This window comes from Oncorhynchus tshawytscha, linkage group LG06, assembly GCF_018296145.1.
Source record: "Oncorhynchus tshawytscha isolate Ot180627B linkage group LG06, Otsh_v2.0, whole genome shotgun sequence".
NCBI classification, from domain to species: domain Eukaryota; kingdom Metazoa; phylum Chordata; class Actinopteri; order Salmoniformes; family Salmonidae; genus Oncorhynchus; species Oncorhynchus tshawytscha.
This window is the reverse complement of record NC_056434.1, coordinates 40,231,038-40,246,566: the sequence shown is the minus strand read 5'-3', so window position 1 is coordinate 40,246,566 and position 15,529 is coordinate 40,231,038. Positions and strand designations below refer to the sequence as shown.

Sequence of the window (15,529 nt, the reverse complement as noted above, 5' to 3'; positions counted from 1 at the left end):
CAGACATGTTGTCTGTGAAGCAGCAGATATTGTAAAATGTCCACTGTCCAGTGCTCCACAGACTGAAGGATCAGAGCGGTGTGGAAGGTTGAGAGTGAATTAAATAGCAAGGGACCAGGGAGGAGTGTGGGAGAATGAGTGGTGGAGAGGGAGCTAAGTTTCAAAGCTGCTGAGTCATATGGTAATGCCCTGAACATGACCCTAGAAGTCTCCATGGAGATGATGGGGCTTAGGCCACTGAGATCTGAAAAGGACTCTCAATGCACACATACAGGTAATAGGCCTTGAGTGTAAATTTGAGTCATATGTAATATTATTTAATACTGTAATATACAGTAAGTTATACTATATAGTATATGCATTGTTCTTCAAAGGTTTACAACTCTAGCCATACCTACATAGTAATAGTAAGGGACTCATAAGGTCAAAGGTCGCCTCCATTTCTCTCTTTGCTGACATTATCAGACTCCCAGTGCTCAGTTTATCCTTTTGGCAGGGTCATTTACCCATTTAATCAGCAGTGTGACTACAGTAAATGTAATATGTGTGATCTCCCCTGTAGTATCACTGACCCAGTAGTTTGGAATGATTGTGTATCTGTTGTTCCTGTTTCGCCCCCATGCCTGTGGTCACAAGTCAGGGGCCATGTGAGAGGTCACATCACTAGTATATCAAAGGGCCATTCTACCCAGATTTGTTGTTTTGACCAGAAAACCCAACTACACAGTTAACCCGTTGTCAGAGGGGTCACGGTAATAATTACAAAAAAGGGTTTGTTTCATGATAAGATTTCATATGAGTTTGACTGAGAGGGAAGCATTGAAAAACACTCATGATGTTCGATTGGCTTACAGTGAACTCCAGGGTTGGGGTCAATTTCATTTCAATATAGCCATATCAGGTCAGGAAGTGGATTGCAATTTAAGTGATGACATAATCAAAAAAGTTATGCAACATTTTCAAATCATGAATTTGAATTCCACTGCAAAATTGTCTGACTTGAAAGGAAATCAACCTTTAACCCTAGTCAGCAGGAATCCTCAACATTTCTGGATAAAAACTGTGAATGTTTAGGAATGTTTCCAGAATTTTGCAACCCTTCAGTGACCCACCCCGTCTCCTCTAGCAAAAGACTCTTCCCTGCACATGATAGACAACATGCGTGGCCAGTTGAACGAGGCGTCCTCGGCCACCTCCAAGGCCTTTGTCTCCTTCCGGAAGGAGCGGGACATGGACCTGGAGGTCCTGGAGGGCCAGGCCGGTGAGGGGGCCGGGGGAGGGGCCGAGGAGAGGGAGGAGGAGGCCCAGATGAGCCGGGCCATCACCATCATGAAGCCTATCCTGCGCTACCTGCAGCTGCTCTGTGAGAACCACAACAGGGACCTGCAGGTATTGAATTGAATAAACCTTATTGAGTATTTGTCACCAGCATAGGCACTGTATGGAGAGATCATAGTTCCTCTGACCACAAGCTGAATTTACTGGTGTTTACCATGTTCACCTGATGAGTGAATCATAAGTGAATAATCTCAACAGGGATTAGCAGTTAGGCCCACTGCATTTGAGGAAACAGATTAGATTCTGAGCTGAGCATTATCATTTTTCTTCTCATCTCCATGATGAGTCAGAATCTCCACAGAGATCTAACAGTAGCCTATCATAGCACCACCTCTATTTAGGAATCCAGCGTTTATGTAACCATCTGGGTTTTGTATCCGGTGTAACAGGGTATTATTGTCAATATACACTGAGTATACAAAACATTTGGAACACCTGCTCTTGCTATGACATAGACTGACTAGGTGAAAGCAATGATCCCTTATTGATGTCACTTGTTTAATCCATTTTAATCAGTGTAGATGAAGAAGAGGAGACGGGTTATTAAAGAAGGATTGTTAAGCCTTGTGACAATTGAGACATGGTTTGTGTATGTGTGCTATTTAGAGGGTGAATGTGCAAGACCAAAGATGTATGTGCCTTTGAACAGGGTATGGTAGTAGGTGCCAGGAGAACTGGTTTGAGTGTGTCAAGAAATGCAACGCTGCTGGGTTTTTCCACACTCAACAGTTTCCCGTGTGTATCAAGAATGATCCATCACCCAGATATCCAGGCATCTTGACAACAGCGGGAAGCATTGGAGTCAACATGGGCCAGCATCCCTGTAGAACGCTTTCCACACCATGTAGAGTCCATGCCCCAATGAATTGAGGCTTTTCTGAGGGCAACTCAATATTAGGAAGGTGTTCTTAATGTTTTGTACACTCAGTATTTGTCTCACGCTTTTATTCTGAAATGTTGACACACCCTGCTTTAAACACAGATCAGATGGGCTCACACTCCGATAGGATGTCATGCAAGTATCCTATTAATATGAACCACCTTTTTTCCCCTACCTGGTTCGTCCCTGAATCCAGAACTTCCTGCGGAACCAGAACAACAAGACCAACTACAACCTGGTGTGTGAGACGCTGCAGTTCCTGGACATCATGTGTGGCAGCACCACTGGAGGCCTGGGCCTGCTGGGCCTCTACATCAACGAGGGCAACGTGGACTTGGTCCGGCAGACCCTGGAGACCATCACAGAGTACTGCCAAGGACCCTGCCACGAGAACCAGGTAGGGGACCAAAAACTGTGCCAGTGTAGAGGATATTTGGAATCACACACTTGTGATGTGGTGTGCCTGCCTGAAACTTGTAAACCCAAATTATATAATGTACCACAAGGATTTTGAAGACATTGAACAGTAGTCCTGGGCCCCCAAAATATGCATGTTCAAGTTTTCATGCAACAATTTGCATTTCTAAAAACTGAACTTGACTTGGGAATGTGCTCATCATCCCGCAAACTTAAGACCATGCATACGCACAGTTTCTCGTGGTTGAATTATTGCATTGCATGAAGACAAATGTAGCCTTGTGCATTCGGAAAGTATTCAGACCCCTTCCCTTTTTCCACATTTGTTATGTTATAGCCCTATTCTAAAATGTATTAAATCAACCTACACACAATACACCATCATGACAAAACAAAAACATGTTTTTAGATTTTTTTGTTGCATTTTTCCCCTTAAGTATTCAGACACTTTGCTATGACACACAAAATTGAGCTCAGGTGCATCCTGTTTCCATTGGTCATCCTTGTGATGTTTCTCCAACTTGATTGGATTCCACCTGTCGTAAATTCAATTGATTGGACCAGATTTGGAAAGGCACATATAAACTCAGCAATAAAAGAAACGTCCTGTCACTGCCAACTGTGTTTATTTTCAGCAAACTTAACGTGTAACTATTTGTATGAACATACAAGATTCAACAACTGAGACATAAACTGAACAAGTTCCACAGACACGTGACTAACAGAAAATTTATAATGTGTCCCTGAACAAATGGGGGAGGGGGACAAAATCAAAAGTAAGTCCGTATCTGGTGTGGCAACCAACTGCATTAAGTACTGCAGTACATCTCCTCATGGACTGCACCAGATTTGCCAGTTCTTGCTGTGAGATGTTACCCCACTTTTCCACCAAGGCACCTGCAAGTTCCCTGACATTTCTGGCGGGAATGGCCCTAGCCCTCACCCTCCGATCCAACAGGTCCCAGACGTGCTCAATGGGATTGAGATCCGGGCTCTTCGCTGGCCATGGCAGAACACTGACATTCCTGTCTTGCAGGAAATCACGCACAGAACGGGCAGTATGGCTGGTGGCATTGTCAGGGTGAGCCTGCAAGAAGGGTACCACATGAGGTAGAATTTCTTCCCTGTAACGCACAGCGTTGAGATTGCCTGCAATGACAACAAGATCAGTCCGATGATGCTGTGACACAGCCCCAGACCATGACGGACCCTCCACCTCCAAATCGATCCCGCTCCTGAGTACAGGCCTTGGTGTACCGCTCATTCATTCGACGATAAACGCAAATCCAACCATCACCGCTGGTGAGACAAAACCGTGACACATCAGTGAAGAGCACTTTTTGCCAGTCCTGTCTGGTCCAGCGATGGTGGGTTTGTGCCCATAGGCAACGTTGTTGCCGGTGATGTCTGGTGAGGACCTGCCTTAAACAGGCCTACAAGCCCTCAGTCCAGCCTCTCGTGGACAGTCTGAGCACTGATGGAGGGATTGGGCGTTCCTGGTGTAACTCGGGCAGTTGTTGCCATCCTGTACCTATCCCGCTGGGATAGGGCTCAGGACCTCAGACTGGGGAGAAGGTTCACCTTCCAACAGGACAAATAACCTAAAAACACAGCCAAGACAATGCAAGAGTGGCTTCAGGACAAGTCTTTGAATGTCCTTGAGTGGTCAGCCAGAGCCCGGACTTGAACCTGATCGAATATCTCTGGATCAACCTGAAATAGCTGTGCAGCAATACTCCACCTCCAACCTTACAGAGCTTGAGATGATCTGCAGAGAAGAATGGGAGAAACTCCCCAAATACAGGTGTGCCAAGCTTGAAGTGTCATACTCTAGACTCAAGGCTGTAATCGCTGCCAACGGTGATTTAACAAAGTACTGAGTAAATGGCCAGAATACCTATGTACATTTATTTTTTATTTGATCTTTATTTAACTAGGCAAGTTAGTTAAAAACAAATTCTTATTTTCAATGACGGCCTAGGAACAGTGGATTAACTGCCTGTTCAGGGGCAGAACGACAGATCTGTACCTTGTCAGCTCGGGGGTTTGAACTTGCAACCTTCCAGTTACTAGTTCAATGCTCTAACCACTAGGCTACCCTGCTGCCCTAAATGTGATATTTCAGTTGTTTTTTTGTTCATGTATTTTGCAAAAACTTCCCAAACCAATTTTTTTGCTTCATCATTATGGAGTATTGAGTTTATTTTATCTATTCGTTCCATATCTCATTTAATTGGAGCCACTTCACAGTATTAAATAGATAAGCCATTTCAAGTAATTTGCTGTTTTCGATCTAAAGCGCAGTTTAATGGGTGAACAGGTGGTTCACCTTTTCCATTGATGTTTGTAGGCTAATACATTTGAATAGTGTTATTTAAATAGTGTTATTTATTTCTCCAGTAAACATTATTTAATTAAAATTAATACTGCATCATTACAGAATAACCTTTCTGGCCATGAGTTCATATTCTCGAGGTAGCCATGCAACAAATAACCATGGGCGTCTCTCATCTAATTGGGTCTATTAGATAGGCTAAATTCAATTTCATGCACCTGACAGGGATCGCGGTTCATAACATACAGTATAATTTAACAGATGAGTAGAGAATTGATATTTAGCGTCGAATTTTGTAGGCCAGGGTTTCCCAAACTTGGTCCTGCTCCCCCCCCCATCCTGCCTGGGTGCAGATTGTTGGTTTTGCCCTAGCACTACACAGCTGATTCAAATAACCAACTCATCAAACGTTTGATTATTTGAATCAACTCTGTAGTGGTTGGGCAGAAACCAAAATGTGTACCCAGGGAGGTCCCATGGCTTGGGTTTGGGATGCTACCACTGTAAATAGGCCTACTGTAGATTTCATTTTTTTCCGAGTAGACAGCGTTTCAGAATTTGCAGGCAGTGCAGCATATTTAGGTCATGGAAAAAGTGAATTCAAAAACATTATTACATTTTAACAATCTGTTTACAGGTCCATAACAATTTGAAATTGTTTTTGTCTTTCAGAAACAGTCAGATACAGCAAATGTCACTGCAAAAGATATCATTCTGCCAACATTTTATCAAGTGTGCCATGTATTGCGATTTCCTTTAGATACTGTCTTGGCCTAATTCCAACACTTCCAAAGTATACAGCAAGTAAGGGCTTTATTGTCACCATAAAAGGTGAATGATGGGAGTTTTTCTGGCGGAGTTATAATGCTCGTTCACAAGCGCAAAGTTTTATGACAGGTCTGATTTATGCGTATGGGATGCGCCAAGTTTATAAATCTGAAAGGCACACGCAGATATTTAGTGTTAAATTTACACAACGGTTGTAAATGAGTCCCCTGGGGTCACCAACCGGTTACACCAGATGACTAATGTTGCTGTGCTCACTTTACCATGGAAGATGATGAATAGTGTTGTTATCTTGGAGTTGGATTACTACCATGCAAGATCATAACTGTATGCTACATCAGTGTTTCCCAAATGTTTTGGTCAGGAGGCCTGTCTAACATGTGAGCATGACATCGATGTGACAACCATGTACAGTAACAGCCATGTGACATCCATGTTTGAATCACATGCAGCTCCCACTCACATTAATCATACATCAGCACTTTCACAGTTGGGAACAGCACAGGAAAAACCCCTGATGTATGTCACATTGATGGTAGTGCATTGATTGTTTGGTTCAAGCGTAGCCATGAAGACCATTTTAAATGAATGTACAGTAAATGTGAGGGTGTTCAGTAACATGTCAATTTATGAAGTGGTTGGAAGTTACACGAGTAGCCATCTTAAAGGGATAGTTCCTGCCAAACAGACAACATTATTGTCTAATTGAGTCTAAAACATCTAAAGGGATAGTTCACTTTTTGGAGGTTGTAGCTCAGGGATTCTTGAAAGATGGGACAATCAACTTTTTTCCCACAAACAGATTTCTTAATATGAACAACATTTTAAATGTAATTTTGAGAGACCAAAGTATCAGCTATCACCATGTCAAAAGGAACAAGCTACTAATAAAGGAATAAATCATAAAATGTAACTAACTGGATTTATGATAAATTTGTCAGGCACCATAAGTGTTTAAAGGCCTTGATTGTTTAATTCTAACATTAGATAATTAAAATATACTGAACGAAGATAGAAACATATGTAAAATGTTGGCCCCATGTTTCATGAGCTGGAGAGAAAAAATCCATATTCAAAAAAAAGCTTATTTCTCACAAATGTTGTGCACCAAGTTGTTTACATCCCTGTTAGTGAGCATTTCTCCTTTGCCAAGATAATCCATCCACCTGACAGGTGTGGCATATCAAGAAGCTGATTAAACAGTATGGTCATTACACAGGTGCACCTTGTGCTGGGGACAATAAAAGCCCACTAAAATGTGCTGTTGTCACACAACACAATACCACAGATGTCTCAAGTTTTGAGGGATCGTGCAATTAGCATGTTGACTGCAGAAATGTCCACCAGAGCTGTTGCCAGATGATCATTTAACTTTTATTTCTTTACCATAAGCCGCCTCCAACGTCGTTTTATGTAATTTGGCAGTACATCCAACCGGCCTCACAACCGCAGAACATGTGTAACCACGCCAGCCCAGGACCTCCATGTCCGGGTTCACCTGGGGATCATGTTAGGAGGGAGGGGGGTGCTGCTGAGGAGTATTTATGTCTGTAATAAAGCCCTTTTTTGGGGGAATAACACATTCTGATTGGGGTGCCAGGGCCAACCAATCATGTGAAATCAATAAATTAGGGCCTAATGAATTCATTTTACTTCAATTAACTGTAACTCAGTAAAATCTTAAATTGTTGCATGTGGTGTTTATATATTTGTTCATTAGATGTAATACAAATCCCCAAACATCTTTCTGTGTTATGGTGCTATATAACGCTCCAGAGCTAATTTTGTTAGCATTTTTCCATGTTTTTATAGATTTCAGAAGGTAAAACTAAATTTCTAAAGCAAACATTATCCCTTAGATAATCTTAAGGGTTAGCAATCAGCTTGAGAAGCCATTCACAGAGTTGACAACAAATAATCAAAACAGACATATTTTTGCCTCTAAAAATAAAAGTTCAAAACAAATATTTGTAAAATAGAGAAAATTATTTATTTAAAAATCTCCAGACAAAATCTGACGTTGATGTTTAACGGAGTTGACAAAAGTTGAATTTTTCTTCATTCAAGTGGTATACAAAGTAGCAATTTTGTTTTTTCTCAGTTGCTTTATGACTGTAAAACCTAATTTAAAGATAAAAAATGTTGACCCAAAATTCACATCCAGTCTTAATCTACCCGGGTGATGGAGTTGACCTTTTATGGTTGTGACATGGTGATTTTAATATTGTTTGTTTAAATCTATCAAAAGAAGAGAACTTTATAGACCATGAGTGGTCTTGTTGCACTACATGTTAGGACATGAATAAGGGGTCCCTAAGTTATAGCTGACCCTGCTCATTCCTGATTTAATTTAGGATTTTAGACAAATCTGACACTTAAAAAATATATATATTGTATTTTTTTTTTTTTTGGAATCAGTTTTGAGAAATATTCTTTAAAGTCAGAGAGGACTATTGCAATAAACTACATAAGATATTTTTTCAGTTAATATTCAATATTGCCAGTTTTTAGAATTTTAAACAGTTATTTGGAGAGTTTGAAATTGGGAACCTTGCTTCGTACAAGTCCATTTCCGGTCAAAGAGCTGACATGGAAATGTATTAAATGTAAAATATTTGGAACATTCTAAAAACAACTCTTTCCACCTTAAATAAATTTGCCCTAAATCTAGCTGTTTAGCTCAAATAATGCCACCAAATACAAAATGTCCCCTGCCGTACAAGGATTTTCCCGACTTTCAAGAATCCCTAAGGTTATTGTCGACTTATTGTACATGGGGTTTTGTCATTGAAACAAACTCTTTAAATCAATGGTGGTTGTTCTCATTTAAAGTGAACTTTTCACTCACTCACTCACTAACTAACCTATTGCTGTCCCAGTCCTGTATAGCCAAGCACGAGTCCAACGGAATCGACATCATCATAGCTCTAATAGTCAACCCCGTCAACCCTTTAGGGAAGCATCGACTGGACCTGGTGCTGGAACTCAAGGTTAGCATGCCTCTATACGAGACCCCTTCTCGTGTTCAGTGGAAGTCGATGGCTAGATAAGCTGCAGAGAAATAGCCCATTTATACCTACATCAATATTGTATAGGTATACCATCCAGCCCTATATACACAATCATACTTCACACACATAGTTATCACTATCAATGACAATCATTTGAGAGTACATTTGTTGTTAAAAGTCCCATTTGTCCTGTGTAGTTTTGGCCTTAAAATGTGGTTATCCACTGATGTTAGTGCACGATTTCTTTCCTCCTTTCTTTCAGAAATGTCTTTCCTCAGTGTAATCTCAGCTATTCATCAGTTCATTCATTACTTTAGAACTGATTTGAAGTCTGTTTCCTCCCGGTAACATAGATTATTGTGTAGTGGGTTAGGATGTGATCGTATTGTGACATGCTCTCTGTGTGCTAGAACAACGCCTCCAAGCTGCTGCTGGCAATCATGGAGAGTCGCCATGACAGCGAGAATGCCGAGAAGATCCTTTACAAGATGAGGCCAATGGAGCTGGTGAGTGGATTGGGATTTTATTTTAGCAATAAGGCCTCTTTTTCTTTTGAAGCCAGAAGGAGGTTAGTATCAGCTACATTTATGCCTTTATTAGACTATGGGGATATTTTATATATGAATGCCTCCGCTCAGTGTTTGAGATCAATTGACACTCTTTACCATGAGACTTTGAGATTTATTTTAAACTGCAAAACCCTTACGCACCACTGCACTTTGTATACCAGGGTTAGCTGGCCTTCTCTAGTCACTCGTAGGCTCAGTCACTGGTATACTTTTATTTACAAAGCCATTTTGGGTTTACTACATTTTTTATTTGTGCATTTTTATTGTTCAGAAATGTGGTGGGTACTCTCTTCGGTCGCTGGACTTTATCTTGCTAACTGTTCCAAATGTCCGAACTAAATTTGGTAAAATGGCTTTTTTGTACTCTGCGCCATCGTCTTGGAACACCATACAAAATACTTTTAAACTGGAAGTACTTGTCCCGATTGGTGATTTTAAATCACTGATGAAGGATTTTGAGGCTGATTCCCTGACCTGTCAATGTTTTTAATTTGCTGTTTTATACTCTTGTGAATTCAATGGTTTTTACTAGATGTAGATTTTCATGTTGTCTGTCTGTCTAATGTTTTTCTAATGACTTGGTGCTGCCTATCTTGGCCAGGGTGCTCTTGAAAAAGAGATTTTAATCTCAATGAGCCCTTCCTGGTTAAATAAAATAAAATATATATATATATATATATATATATACACACACACTGTACTGACAATGTGTGTTCCAGGTGGATGTGATGAAGGAGGCATATGCCCAGGGGCTGGAAAGTGAGGTTGAGGAGAACGCTATAGGAGACCAGATCAAACCTAAAGATGTAGGACACAACATCTACATCCTGGCCCACCAGGTAACATCATGATGTGTGTGTGTTTTTTAACATGCATAATTGAGTGTGTGTGAGAGATTTTGTGCACCATGTATATTCGTGCTTTAAAAAGGGCCCAATAAGTACATCAGTGTCACAGGAAAAAAAAGCTAATTCACTTATGTGACACACTCTTACTGCCCCGCCAGGTAAGTCTACTTATTCTTGTCTGTAGGTGTGGTTATATAGTCTAGTTTTATGTAATTTCAGTTGGTGATCATGGATGTGACTTTCAATGGAATAGATGGTTCAGTTCCTTTGTTGAGTCATAGTGAAAACCCACACAGAGACGTGTCTCTGTAGAAAGGGCAGACAAGGTCAAGCGCGTTTTCACTTCTGTCTTTTACTCACAATCGAGCCGAGTGTCAGACAGACGGTATTTCTGCCCCACCAACTGACTGGTTTCATCATGACCATTGAGGTCTCCTGGGCTGACTGACTGTACTTCTGAAATAACACGTACACACATGAGCGCATACAGAGGTTCACACACACTCCACCCCATTGTATAACCCCACATATGCAAATGAACATACCATAGATACCACACTCCTGCCTCAAGCATTTCTATATATACACAACCCAAGAATTTCTTTGTTCCTGTTTATCAGTAAAAGCCACCACACTTCTTAATATCAGCTGTGTCTGATATAGTCAGCTGAGTATCACCCGCATCACAGCTGACAACTGTATCATTTGTCTCCCTCACTGATGTCTATATCACCACAGAAGGAGCAATAGACAGGCAGCCTAATCCATCATTGGATAGAGTGGATAAGTAGTACAGTGTCAACAACAGAGACTTGGAATTGAGCAGATTGGGGAATGATGTCTCCGCTTGGTGATTTAATGCAGAATGTCTCACTGAATGGCATCGATCTCTCTCACTGGTCTGTTTCACTGTAAGGACTCTATCCCTTTACATCTCGTGTCTCTCCTTGACAATTAGACCATCTGTGTTACTCTCTCACATTGGCACGCATGGACGTGTGTACACACACACACACACACACACACACACACACACACACACACACAGACATATCCTCTCAATATACACTGAGTATACAAAACATTAAAAACACCTGCTCTTTCCATGACATAGATTGACCAGGTGAAGCTATGATCTCCAATCCAAAGTTAAATCTAGAATTGGCTTCCTATTTCGCAACAAAGCATCCTTCACTCATGCTGCCAAACATACCCTTGTAAAACTGACCATCCTACCAGTCCTCGACTTTGGCGATGTCATTTACAAAATAGCCTCCAATACCCTACTCAACAAATTGGATGCAGTCTATCACAGTGCAATCCGTTTTATCACCAAAGCCCCATATACTACCCACCATTGCGACCTGTACGCTCTCGTTGGCTGGCCCTCGCTTCATACTCGTCGCCAAACCCACTGGCTCCATGTCATCTACAAGACCCTGCTAGGTAAAGTCCCCCTTATCTCAGCTCGCTGGTCACCATAGCATCTCCCACCTGTAGCACACGCTCCAGCAGGTATATCTCTCTAGTCACCCCCAAAACCAATTCTTTCTTTGGCCGCCTCTCCTTCCAGTTCTCTGCTGCCAATGACTGGAACGAACTACAAAAATCTCTGAAACTGGAAACACTTATCTCCCTCACTAGCTTTAAGCACCAACTGTCAGAGCAGCTCACAGATTACTGCACCTGTACATAGCCCACCTATAATTTAGCCCAAACAACTACCTCTTTCCCAACTGTATTTAATTTTTATTTATTTATTTATTTTGCTCCTTTGCACCCCATTATTTTTTATTTCTACTTTGCACATTCTTCCATTGCAAAACTACCATTCCAGTGTTTTACTTGCTATATTGTATTTACTTTGCCACCATGGCCTTTTTTGCCTTTACCTCCCTTCTCACCTCATTTGCTCACATTGTATATAGACTTGTTTATACTGTATTATTGACTGTATGTTTGTTTTACTCCATGTGTAACTCTGTGTCGTTGTATCTGTCGAACTGCTTTGCTTTATCTTGGCCAGGTCGCAATTGTACATGAGAACTTGTTCTCAACTTGCCTACCTGGTTAAATAAAGGTAAAATAAAAATAAAAAATAAAAAAACTTGATAAATCCACTTCAATCATTGCAGATAAAGGGGGGAGACATGTTAAAGAAGGGTTTTTAAGCCTTGAGACAATTGAGTCATGGATTTTGCATGCGTACTATTCAGAGGGTGAATGGGCAAGAAAAGATTTGTGTCTTTGATTGGATTATGGTAGTAGGTGCCAGGCGCACCTGTTTGTGTCAAGAACTGCAAAGCTGCTGGCTTTTTCACACTCAACAGTTTCTCGTGTGTATCAAGAATGTCCTTTGGGTGGTGGACCATTCAGCCAACTTGACACATCTGTGAGAAGCATTGGAATCATCCCTGCTTTCAAGACCCTGAAGAGAGTCCCATGCCCTGATGAATTGAGGCTGTTCTGAGGGGAAAAAAGGGAGGGGGGGGGTATGCAGCTCATTATTAGGAAGGTGTTCCTAATGTTTGGTATACTCTGTGTTTTACATTGCTAGACATTTGTTACGAAGTTACAAACAAATCAGATGATCAAATGGGTGGGGTAACTCAGAGCTGCAATACATAGTGAAAGTACTGTGTTGACTTAGTGGTTGTACTGTGTGTGTTCCAGCTGGCCAGACACAGTAAGTTCCTGCAGCAGAGCTTGAGGCCGCCAGCGACGGGGCTATTGCTGAGCCATAAAATAGAGGGAGAAGACGCCCTCGGTTACTATGCCAACCACACCGCTCAGATAGAGGTAGGCCTCATCCAGACAGTGTTCATCGAATCCCATTGTCCCAACCCAGCAGGGAATACTGGTTGAAATTACATCATAATGACTGTCTTTCAACCATTATTTGCCCTCTGGAAAGCTACAGGCCTCTTTTGCCCTTTTTAAAAATATATATTTGTTGGTGCTATAACACATTATTAGATTTTATATATTTATATATATATTTATATATATATATATATATATATATATATATATATATATATAGACAGCAAAATATGATACTATATATATCCCAGAGTATCATATTTTGCTGTCTCTTGCTCTTGCGTGGCTTAATCAGCAATGAATCCAAAGGGGTTATTATGCAATGGTAACAAGCATTCATTGAGATGATGCCAACCGATAACTAGTGGACTGTCTTTGATTGAGTGGTTGTGGTCTGAAATTCTGCTGTTTGTCTGATTTGATGCTAGAACATGCTATTAGATATACCACTGAAAGTAGGGTTGAGCGGTATCCAGATTTTCATACCTTCATATACTTCCTCACCATAACGAGGCATACGGTATAACCAGCAGTCGTTTATGTTTGTTTTTATGCACAAAACAAATGTAGGCTAGCTAGCTAGTTAGTAAACCAAATGCATACAGTAACTGAAGCCTTGAGCTGGAGATAATGTATTTAGCACATCTTAGATCGTTAACTTGCACCCATGCTTATAACTGTATCACGCAAGCACCCCAAATCATACCGTCGGCATAATACCTTGATATACGGTATACCGCCCAAGCCTACCTGAAAGTACAGCTAATTTTTGTTCTTAGAGTTATCATCATACCATGTTCTTTCTTCAGATTGTGCGTCACGACCGCACAATGGAGCAAATAGTGTTCCCAGTGCCCAACATTTGTGAGTACCTGACAGAGGAGTCCAAAACGCGCGTGTTCACTACCACCGAGAGGGACGACCAAGGCAGCAAGGTCAATGACTTCTTCACGCAGTTCGACGACCTCTACAACGAGATGCGCTGGCAAAAGAAGATACGCAGTAAGAGACCAAGATTTACACTGACAAAACATTCTGGAATCTCTTTCTAATGGGACATTTCCAGGCTTATTGTGATCCACGGATATTAACCAGATGTCCCCTGTGTCTGTTCAGATAACCTTGCTCTGTTCTGGTTCTCTCGGCACATCTCTCTGTGGGGAAGCATCTCTTTCTACCTGGCAGTGCTGGTCAATGTGGCCGTGGCTCTCTTCTACCCCTTCGGTGACGACGAAGATGAAGGTGAGATTTTCTACTGGCCTACAGCTGGGTCTTATTCATTAGGGCACATGGTTGCCAGTGTTTCCCCTATATTCATTTAGCAGCGACATACAGTTGAAGTTGGAAGTTTACATACACTTAGGTTGGAGTCATTAAAACTTGTTTTCAACCACTCCACAAATTTCTTGTTAACAAGCTATAGTTTTGGCAAGTCGGTAAGGACATCTACTTTGTGCATGACACAAGTAATTTTTGTTCACTGTGTCACAATTCCAGTGGGTCAGTAGTTTACATACACTAAGTTGACTGTGCCTTTAAACAGCTTGGAATATTCCAGAAAATTATGTCATGGCTTTAGAAGCTTTTGATAGGCTAATTGACATAATTTGAGTCAATTGGAGGTGTACATGTGGATGTATTTCAAAGCCTACCTTCAAACTCAGTGCCTCTTTGCTTGATATCATGGGAAAATCAAAAGAAATTAGCCAAGACCTCAAAAGAATTGTAGACCTCCACAAGTCTGGTTCATCCTTGGGAGCAATTTCCAAATGCCTGAAAGTACCACGTTCATCTGTACAAACAACCGTACGCAAGTATAAACACCATGGGACCACACAGCCGTCATACCACTCAGGAAGGAGACGCGTTCTGTCTCCTAGAAATGAATGTACTTTGGTGCGAAAAGTGCAAATCAATCCCAGAACAACAGCAAAGGACCTTGTGAAGATGCTGGAGGAAACCGGTACAAAAGTATCTATATCCACAGTAAAATGAGTCATATATCAACATAACCTGAAAGGCCACTCAGCAAGGAAGAAGTCACTGTTCCAAAACCGCCACAATAAAGCCAGATTACAGTTTGCAACTGCAGATGGGAACAAAGATTGTACTTTTTGGAGAAATGTCCTCTGGTCTGATGAAACAAAAATAGAACTGTTTGGCCATAATGACCATTGTTATGTTTGGAGGGAAAAGGGGGAGATTTGCAAGCCGAAGAACACCATCCCAACCGTGAATCACGGGGTGGCAGTATCATGTTGTGGTGGTGCTTTGCTGCAGGAGGGATTGGTGCACTTCACAAAATAGATGGCATCCTGAGGAAGGAAAATTATGTGGATATATTGAAGCAACATCTCAAGACATCAGTCAAGAAGTTAAAGCTTGGTCGCAAATGGGTCTTCTAAATGGACATTGACACCAAACATACTTCCAAAGTTGTGGCAAAATGGCTTAAGGACAACAAAGTTAAGGTATTGGAGTGGCCATCATAAAGCCCTGACCTCAATCCTATAGAAAAATTG

At 41.3% G+C, this 15,529-nt stretch overlaps 1 protein-coding gene across 3 annotated transcripts in view; it reads left to right on the top strand.

Moving 5' to 3' along the window:
• Positions 1–15,529, top strand: part of LOC112232084 (inositol 1,4,5-trisphosphate receptor type 2) — a 174,668-nt gene that overhangs the window by 100,413 nt on the left and 58,726 nt on the right. For all 3 annotated transcript variants that reach the window (XR_006083609.1, XM_042323248.1, XM_042323247.1), the window contains exons 41-48: positions 1,127–1,389; positions 2,415–2,615; positions 8,636–8,746; positions 9,178–9,273; positions 10,056–10,175; positions 12,858–12,983; positions 13,817–14,009; positions 14,124–14,249. Coding sequence is in view for 2 of the 3 variants with exons in the window: in XM_042323248.1 (XP_042179182.1) it covers positions 1,127–1,389; positions 2,415–2,615; positions 8,636–8,746; positions 9,178–9,273; positions 10,056–10,175; positions 12,858–12,983; positions 13,817–14,009; positions 14,124–14,249 (1,236 nt within the window). In the remaining variant the exon portion in view is untranslated. The remainder of the gene's footprint in view (positions 1–1,126; positions 1,390–2,414; positions 2,616–8,635; positions 8,747–9,177; positions 9,274–10,055; positions 10,176–12,857; positions 12,984–13,816; positions 14,010–14,123; positions 14,250–15,529) is intronic.